Source organism: Myotis daubentonii, chromosome 16, assembly GCF_963259705.1.
Source record: "Myotis daubentonii chromosome 16, mMyoDau2.1, whole genome shotgun sequence".
Taxonomy (NCBI): domain Eukaryota; kingdom Metazoa; phylum Chordata; class Mammalia; order Chiroptera; family Vespertilionidae; genus Myotis; species Myotis daubentonii.
The window spans coordinates 16,734,312-16,743,385 of record NC_081855.1 but is presented as its reverse complement, the minus strand read 5'-3'; the positions used below and the strand labels follow the sequence as shown (position 1 = coordinate 16,743,385).

At 55.5% G+C, this 9,074-nt stretch overlaps 2 protein-coding genes across 6 annotated transcripts; one reads left to right on the top strand and one right to left on the bottom strand.

Annotated features, from left to right (window-relative positions):
* Positions 1–959: 959 nt before the first annotated feature.
* Positions 960–2,742, top strand: RANGRF (RAN guanine nucleotide release factor). Of its 2 annotated transcripts, XM_059668666.1 has the most exons (6): positions 960–1,336; positions 1,415–1,501; positions 1,593–1,709; positions 1,909–2,065; positions 2,150–2,235; positions 2,467–2,742. In XM_059668666.1, exons 2-6 carry the CDS (start codon positions 1,425–1,427, stop codon positions 2,588–2,590), a joined length of 561 nt encoding a protein of 186 aa, XP_059524649.1. In that variant the 5' UTR covers positions 960–1,336; positions 1,415–1,424; the 3' UTR covers positions 2,591–2,742. The 2 variants fall into 2 exon arrangements, with proteins under 2 accessions (XP_059524649.1, XP_059524650.1); XM_059668667.1 differs by lacking the exon at positions 960–1,336 and having other exon boundaries at positions 1,343–1,501.
* On the bottom strand, positions 2,710–7,805 carry SLC25A35 (solute carrier family 25 member 35). 4 transcript variants are annotated; one of them, XM_059668662.1, is made up of 6 exons: positions 7,585–7,805; positions 6,188–6,749; positions 5,076–5,141; positions 4,485–4,637; positions 3,450–3,584; positions 2,710–3,283 (listed from the first exon to the last, which is right to left on the bottom strand). In XM_059668662.1, the coding sequence occupies exons 2-6, from the start codon at positions 6,560–6,562 to the stop codon at positions 3,110–3,112; spliced, it is 903 nt and encodes a 300-aa protein (XP_059524645.1). In that variant the 5' UTR covers positions 6,563–6,749; positions 7,585–7,805; the 3' UTR covers positions 2,710–3,109. The 4 variants fall into 4 exon arrangements, with proteins under 4 accessions (XP_059524645.1, XP_059524644.1, XP_059524646.1 ...); XM_059668661.1 differs by lacking the exon at positions 7,585–7,805 and adding an exon at positions 6,968–7,160; XM_059668663.1 differs by lacking the exon at positions 7,585–7,805 and adding an exon at positions 7,121–7,138.
* Between the last annotated feature and the right edge of the window lie 1,269 nt (positions 7,806–9,074).

The following is a 9,074-nucleotide window of genomic DNA, read 5'->3' as shown; positions in this document are numbered from 1 at the left end:
GGGACGCTGCTTCTTTTATGGAGACAGCCCCACAGCCTATAAACCGAGTCTTTATTTTATAGCCAGACTCCATGAGGCAAAGAAAGGGCGTGGTTACTACATTCTCCCAGCTTTCGAATCTACTCAATTACATGCACCTGATCAAGCTTTGTTTACTTGCTGCACCTCCCGCAGCCCTTATCACTTAGCCACGTGGGACCACAGGTTCGGATCATAAGGTCGAGCTTACAACTATAGCCTTTGGCTATAATTGTGCTGGGAGAGGCTCGTGCCCTCTCATTAGTCCCAGGCTTGACCCTGTCCAAACGCTGTGGCCGCTCTCCACACTAGGCTACCCTGACTTCTCAGTCCACAGTTCCCTGTATACCTCCGGCGAGGCAGGGGTGGTGTCCTAATTGCCTTTGTGTCTCCAGCCCTTCACACAGGGCCTGGCAGAGTAAGGTACCAAAATACATGTGCCCTCTGGCCCGTGTTACAAAATTATTCGGGTCCAGAGGAATGGTCGGCACTTGGAATCCCGTGGGAGGGATGGCCGTAGGATGAGGATCCTCTTGCTCAGCTCCTGGCTGAGGGCCGGAGTGGCCCCACCCTGGGTTCCAGAACCACGTAGTTAATCACTCAGTGCACAATGGGGCTGTTATGCTCTAAACACTCGGCCAGGTGTTGGGAATCAAAGATGAATGGAGAGATTAGCTGGGAGGGTGGAACTGAGCAGAAACTTAAGGACAAACCTGCGCAAGGAAAACAACAGCGGGCTTAACCTCTGCTTCGGTCCAGGTGTGCGGGGGGCGGTATGGGCCGTCCTCCCCACGCCCTCCGAGGCGAAGATTTGAGAAGGATTAGCTATGTAATCCCCGGGCTGGGTCTCGCTTCCAGGAACGGGTGAGGCCCGAATCCTAATCCGGCCCCACACCTGGCCCCATTGTTCCCTCACTTCCCTGCAACCGATCCACCGATGCGGGAGTTAGCGATCTGGCGGCTCATTCGCTGTCCAGAGGCCTTTGGAGGGGCCTGGGTGGCGGAGAACAGTCTCCCCGGACCCAGACACCGGTCACTCGGACGAGCAACGACCCCTCCGGAGGGTCTCAGCGACATTCTTAGACCGTGCGGCCCCTTTAAGAGGAGGAGACGGGCGGGCGCGAGTTAGCCGCCACCGGACGTCACAAACCCAGGACCGGGTCTCACTCCCAGGCGGCCCCGCGGCCCGCCCGAGCCCGCCGAGGGACCGGGCTTCTGGGAGCGCCCCGCGGGCCGCGGCGGAGGCGCGGGCGCCCACTGGCCGGCGCGATCGCAGGGGCGGGGCCGCATCTTAAAGGGCCGGAGCCGAGGCAGCCCGGTGAGGGCGGGGGCTGCGGCGGGACGCGGGGCGGGACGCCACGTGGCCCCGTGTCGATTTCTCTTTAAATCTCTCTAGTCCCCGGCCCATGGAGCCCACGCAAGACTACCCACTGTTCGGGGGCGCCTTCTCCGCCACGCTCCCTCCCGGAGCCATTGACGTGAGGTGAGAAACGCCCCCGCGCGGATGGAAGCCGACCGGGTGGGGCTGCGGAGAGGAACCGGGGTCAACCGGTGCCTGCCTCGCCTCTCTCCAGCGACCTCCGACCGGTCCCGGACAACCAGGAAGTTTTTTGCCACCGCGTGACGGACCAGAGCCTGATCGTGGAGCTTCTGGAGCTGCAGGCCCACGTGCGGGGAGAGGAGGCCGCGCGGTGAGCGGGGCGGGCCGTGGCTGGCCAATGGGAGGGCCGGGCCCGGAGTGGGCGGGGCCTGCGCGGGACGGTTCCCTGGGCGACGAGAACTCCCATGGCAGCCACGTGTCACGCAGAGTGAGCGAAGCCTAGACGTCAAAATGCTTGTGGGGCGACGGTGGGAGGTGCCCCTTCCTGACCCTGTCCCTCCCCACTCCAGGTACCACTTTGAGGACGTTGGTGGGGTGCAGGGCGCTAGGACTGTTCAAGTGGAGGCTGTGCAGCCCCTCCTCTTGGAGAACCTGGCCCTGAGGGGCTGCTGTGAAGAAGCCTGGGTCCTCTCGGGCAAGCAGCAGGTGGCTAAAGAGAACCAGCAGGTGAGGGCGAGTGAGATGGCCCGGGGGGGGGGGGGGGGGGGCGAAGAGGTGGGCCCTCGAACATCCTGACACCGATCCCTTTAGGTAGCGAAGGACGTGACCCTGCACCAGGCCTTGCTGAGGCTGACTCCGTACCAGACTGATCTCCTGCTCACCTTCAATCAGCCCCCGTAAGGAGGACAGAGAGGGCACATGGCTCAAGGGGGGGGGGGGGGTCCTCAGGAGCATGGGCTGGGAGGGGCTGAGCAGGGAAGCCGCCTGGCGGGGTCCTCCAAGGAAGTGGGAGTGGGCCAGAGTTTTGGGGTCACAGATACCCAGGTCGTCCCAGGAACAGGAGAGGGTAACTTCCACACGTGAGGCCTGGATGATGTTCTCTCCCCGTCTGTTCCCCCGCTCCCAAGCCCTGACAATAGGTCATCTCTTGACCCTGAAAATCTGTCACTTCCACCCTGGAGCCTGGGTGACTTCGAACAGCTGGTGACCAGTCTGACTCTTCATGATCCCAACATCTTTGGTCCCCAGTAAAGATGCTGAAATGCTACATGATGCCGCTAAAGACTTGGGGACCCCATTCTGCAAGGGGAACAAAGGGTGGGATATATTCCCCAAATTCCTTCCCTGTGGATAAACATAAGACACCTCTCTGCAGAAATAAACTTGCTTTATAACCAATATAATCTCTGTGCCTTTGAATCTAACAGGACACCTGGGTCCCCCCAATTCCCTTTGGTCTTGGAGGGGGATTTTAAAGTTGTACGTGTGATCAGAAGGGACCCAAGGCTGGCAGTGAAGAAAGGGGGGGGGGCATAAAGTTTGGAGTGAAGTGTACAGGGGGACAGGTAGAGAAAGTTTAAAGAGACAGCCACGGAAGGGAGGGAAACTATCTCTTGTAGTGATTCAACCCTGAGAAAACAGATAGGGAGTGGGATTGGCTGTCCCCCTCTGATGGATAAGAGGTCGCCTGGTAAGAAGTCACCAGGACATAGTAATGGAGGCAGAAGTGTCCAAGGAGTGCCAACTTGGTGAAGTGAGGGGGAGTGGCTGTTATTTGGTGTACGTGTTGTAGAGGAAGCGAAGCTGGTCCCAGAAGAAGAGGGAGAGGATGGTGTGAGGGCCGAGGCGGAAGTAGGAGGCTCCAATACCCTTGTACATGCCAAAAATGCCCTCTGTCCGAGCCGTCTGCAGCAGAGCGTCCAGCACCCCTCGGTACATGAGGCCCTGAGAGCAGGTTGGAGAAGGAGGGAGAGAACAAGGAAGGAGCCTGTCAGAGCCCAGCAGGGGTCTCACCTCTGCAGGCTACCTTTTAGGCTGTCCCACTTGGCTCCGCAATCTGCCCCCCGCCCCCTGCAGTTTTCCCTGCCTGAACCACAGAGCACTCCCTTACCTTGCCCTGAGTGTCTGTGGGCTGGTTGTAGAGCCTTGTGCTCACCACATCAAAGGGTGTCATGGCCAGGACCACCACAATGCCACTCACCATGGCAGCTGCCAGAGCCACCTTCCAGCTCTGGGGAGGAAATATCTAAAGGGAGGGAGGAAGAGCTTTGTCAGTCAGTCAGTCATTCAACTCCTAGGAAAGGACAGGCCCTGCTCTGGGGATACAGTAGAGCTGGTAACTCTGGGAACTTCCACTCTATCAGTTAATACAGTGTGATAACACTGTGAAGGCTCAGGTACACCTGAGAGGAAGTGACAAAAGCTGAGGGAAGGGTATAGCACAAGCATGTCAAACTCGCAGCCCACAATGAATATTTTTGCAGCCCAGCCAATATAACGGTATGTAAGAAACATTTTAATAAAAAATTCATAACTTAATTTTTACAATATCCTGTTATACATAATTATTAATAACGAACAACATTCGCTAATGACATTACTATCATCGTGTCGCATTCATTTTCTTACATGCCTTACGCACAGCGCACCATTTCTCTACACTAATACTAGCAGCGGTTATTTTAGCAGCCGATGGCCATGTCATTAGTCTTGGGCTGACTTGTTTGGTGTGCATAACAGGAAATAGTTCGCTTTCAGAGAATGAGAAAAATAGGCTTATTTGCTTATTTGTGCAGTTATTCAGTGGTAAGTTAATGTTCAAGAAAATATTAATTTTTATTAAAATGTTCTATTATTTTATGTTAACGATGACTCATTTATTTCAGCCCTTTGTATTCAGCATGTCTCTATCGAAATAAACCTATGTTTCTATGAAAATTGAAGCTTTTGGGTTTTTTTTTTTGTGGCCCACATAAACTTACATCTTGTTTATTTGTCCTGTTAGCCTTTGAGTTTGACATGCTTGGTGTAGCAGCTGACCCCCAAGCCATCCTGCCACTCCCTCACCCCTCTAGGGCTCAGTTCAGCTCGTACTCCCCCCTGCCCACATTCCCCAGGGCGGCCCCACCCATTGCCCAGGCAGTACCTCCCACTGGGTAATAAGGTCCTTGGTGGATGAGAAGGTGCACAGCTGGGTGGAGGAACCGGCGATAACTCGGGGAAGGCCGCCCACGGCCCCACGCCACAACCCCACCAGACCATGTTTCTGGCCAATCTCGGTTAGCGCCTGAAACATGCCCTGGGAGGGGGAAGACCATGAGGTGGGGTTTAGTCACCCTGGCATCAGGGGCTGCCATCTCCTAACACTGCTAAGGATGGGTCCTTAACAGGCATCTGATGTCTGGACAACCAGTTGTGTGTGAGCTTAACACCAGAATGTGGCCCTTCCGTTGTCTACCACCTCCTTTCTCCCTCCCTTGCCATCCCAGACTAGGGCGTATGGAAGTGAGGACATTAGCAGACCAGGAGAACAGGGCAGGAGAAACAGGTGCAGAGGACTAGAGGAGCTGGGGAGCGTGTGGGAAAGAGGGCCTGGGTGGACGTTAGGGGCAGAGTGAGGCTGAACTGATTGGCTGAGCAGAGCCTTGGCTGGGTTGGAGTTGTTGGGTGCAGACAGAGAGCTGGGGGCGGATGGGAGAGAATGGCAGAGACTCCAGTGGGGTTGGGAACATCTTACCTGATGCTTATACTGGTGCCCTACAGCAATTTCTGAGGCTGCCTGTGCTTGTAGGTGTGTCTTCACCTGGGGACGAGAGAGTATCACAACCTATGGCCCAGTGACCATTCTTTCACCCCAGAGACCCAAGCGCCTGAACCCCTCACACTTCCTCGCAGGGGTTCTCAACCTGTGGGTCGCGAACAATGAAAATACATCCTGCATATCAGATATTTACATTATGATTCATAACAGTAGCAAAATTACAGTTATAAAGTAGCAACGAAATAATTTTATGGTTGGGGGTTCCCACAACATGAGGAACTATATTAAAGGGTCGCGGCATTAGGAAGGTTGAGAACCACTGGGTGTGTTCAACAATGAATATCCTTTTGACCTGATAATTATTGTTGTTTTCCTTTAACAAATTGGTCATGAGATTCTATCTCTTGGCTCCAGTCCCCTGGGGTGATGGATCACCTAGCACCACAGACACTCCACCCCTCTACTTCTTCCTTCCCTTGTGGGCCGGGGGTGGAGGGGAAATGGAGAGGTTGAAGAATGGCAATATTTCCTAAGATTATTCATCTTGGGCAAGACCCGGGAGTCTAGTCTCTCATGCCAGCTCCATTTCCCAAACTGGATCTCCAGCTACCAGCACGACCAGGCTTCCCCATCAGACTCTGCGGTAGGTTGGGAGATCATGAACAAAACTTGCTCTCTGACCCCAAAGCCCCATGGGGGCATGTGCTCAGCTTACTTTGGAGAGGCCACTGTCCTGAATCTCATACCCTGCCTTTTGGTCTTTCCAGGAAGAGCACAAAGCAGGACCTAGTCCTGGCAATAAGCAGCTGTGTGACCTTGAGCTGGTCACCTCCCTTCTCTGGGCCTCAGGCTACAAACCCTTCACCTATACCAGATGGCTCGAAGGGGCCGACTGTGAGACTGTAATTCTGTGATATCCAGGACTTCCCCTGGTCCTCACACTTACTGAGGTACGTTACTCAAATTCCGCACTCTCCCCTACACAAGTCCACTTCCAACCTTAGTATCAGATTATGAAGGAAGGCCCAGGTCCCCACCCTACACCAAATGTCTGCCTTGAAGGCCCCAGGCAAGACCCTTCTTCTCACCATGTAGATAGGGCTCCCCAAGTAGGCTCCGAGGACCCCAGCCAACGCCCCAGCTGCTGCGCTTCGGATAGGACTGTGGGTGCCTTCAGCTGAGTGCAGGTAGCCCTTAGCCTCAGCCAGCCCATAGGTGCCCAGCCGGATGCCATTCATCAGGAACTGGTACAGGAGGGCAGGGGCCAGGCCCTTCTGCAGGGCAGCCAGGCCGTCCACCTTGCCGATGGTGATGAAAGCATGGAAGACGTTTCGGTAGTGCCGCTGGTAGGAGCCGGGGGCCTGCAGTTCTCCCTGTAACTGCATCCTCGTCTTCACCACCTCCAGGGGGTTGGTGAACAAACAGGCCCCGCAGGCTGCCAGGCCACTCATCAAGAAGTCCATGGTGGGGCAGTGGTAGCAAGAACTGGCCCAGGAGTAAGAAAGTCAAAACGAGCTTCAGAAACGAGGTCAGAAATCAGGAAAGACCTCGGTTTCAACGGGCTGCAGGAGGTAGGAATGTCGCGTTCTGGAGCCAAGTGTCAGGGTCAAATGTCAGGTGAAAGGATAGCTGGAATTTGGAAGTCAGGAGCTGGCAAAGAGAGAAGAAAGAGGAGTTTAGGAGAGTTTGGCGAGAAGGTTATGATAGGGCTCAGTTGGTCAAAGGAGTTGAGATCAAGAAGGGGCAGAAGCCAGGGGGATAGGACGATGGCAGGTGGGATGCTGAGAACGGCAGGCTACTGGGGGCCGGGGAGCAGGGAAGGGAAACGCGGGGCTGGGAGCTGGAAGCCGGGGAGGAAGAAAAATAACCCCAGCAGGTTATGGAGGAAAAGGATCCGGGAGGAGGTCCGCTGACGTCCCGGGAGAGCCACGCGTTCTGGATCGAGGAAGTAAGTCGGGACTCAGGCCGGGGCTGAGCGACCCCCGGGAGCTGCGAGAGTCGCAGCCGCTTCGCCCCGTAACCTGCAGAGGCGGGACCGCCACCTCCAGTCGCGGCGCGCGGCGTCCAATGGGGAGCCTGGGAGAGCCCCAGCCAATCAGCGCCGCGCCGGCTCCGCGGCCAATGGGAGGCGCTCCCGGCGACCTGACCCCCGGAACCTCGGCGAGGCGGTTGGGATTAACTCTCCCGGCTCTGCCCCAGGGCCGGTGCCGGTGCCAGGGCCGGTGCCAGGGCCTCGGGTCGGGTCGGGAGTCTGCGGGGCCGAGGGCTTATCGCCGGTGGGGAGGAGAGGTTGGTTACTGGACGGGCGCAGAGGCGGAGCGCGAGGCTGCAGTCCCGCTTTGGGGTGTTTGGGGCTGCCCCTCTTCCCTTGTGTCCCGGGTCTGGGCCCAGTGGAATTGGCACCTGTAGATCCACGCCCTGGTGGGTGCCGGTGCCAGCACAGCCTGAAAGCTAAGGCTGTGTCCGTGGGGCATGTGAGACTCACCGACTGGACCGGACTTGTGGGTTCTAGCTCCGGGGTGTGGCTGCGGGCGCGGAGGTGGTGGCGGCAGCGGGGGGTGATGGAGGCCCGGGGAGCGTAGTCTCTCTGCTGGGCTCTTTCGCCCTCCGCTACCTGGAGGAAGCCGGACCTGCCAAAGCAGAGGTCTCTGGGCTCAGGTTACACAGTGCCCGCGAGTGGTGGGAAGATCCTGAGATTTTGGCCTCCTGCCCTTGCTCATGAGTCACGGGAAAAGTTCTGAGAAAAGCGACCAGGGAAACTACTAGCTGGGAAAAGGCAGGAGGATAGGACCTGTGCTCCGGGGCACAGCTGCGTGCGAGGCCATCGCCAGACTTAGACTGAGCCGGCCTTCCTTCTAAATGCCAGCTCGCTTCTTCTTGCTTACTGGTTGGATGGCCTTGGGCAAGTTGCTTAACAGTTCAAACATTTCAGAGCTTTTTTTTTTTTTGTAAAATGGGAATGCTAATTACCTATTGCACATACCTGAGTGGGACTGTTGGACTTGCACCTGGTGTTCAGTTTACAGATTTCTGGAAGCATCAAGAGCTGTTAGACCCGTGTGCCCTAGAGTGTCCTGCTCCCACGGCCAGATTAGCATATCCTTGCCACCTTCTCTTGGTGATCTCCAAATCATTCAAATCATTCCTTATCTCCTGACCCTGGACTCCACCTTTCAAATTCTCCACATTCAAGCCATTTCCAGTCCGGCATTTATCACTCTTTCTCATTTTGTTTAGCAATTGTTTACTCTCAGAGTCCCTCGCCACAGGGGAAGTTCTTGGGTGCCTTGCTGACTTGGACTGAAGCATTTCTACCTCCCCAGTGTACTGCTAAGTCATTGAGCCTTAGGATGAAGCAGGAGGGGTGGAAGGTTGAGTAGATAATGGGGTGGAAGGTTGAGTAGATAATGGGGCTTCTCCTGGGCTCGGGAAGGGTCCCTGAAAATTTTCCAAGGAGTGCTCCCCAAATGCCTCCACCTGCTGGATAGGACGGGAGTTCCTCATTGTTTTAATCCTTGAGTTTACACCAGTGGTTCTTCAGGTGTGGTCCCTGGAACAGAAGCAGCAGCTGCACCTGGTCTTTATTAGAAGTGAACATTTCCTAGTCCCACTCTAGACCACCTCCACCAGGAACTCTGGAGGTGAAGCCTGACAATATGCTTCAACAAATTCTCTAGGTTATTCTGATGAATGCTAAAGTTTTATTTGTAATATCCAGATGGCATACAGATAGTTTTTAAAGTGTTATTTTTTTAAAAAAATAAGCTTAATTGCCCTAGCTGGTTTGGCTCAGTGGATAGAGTGTTGGCCTGCGGACTGAAGGGCCTCAGGTTCGATTCTGGTCAAGGGCGCATGCCTGGGTGAAGGCTCGATCCCCAGTGGGGGCGGGGGGGGGGGGGCATGCAGGAGGCAGCTGATCAAGAATTCTCATCTTTGATGTTTCTATCTCTCTCTTCCTCTCCCTTCCTCTCTGAA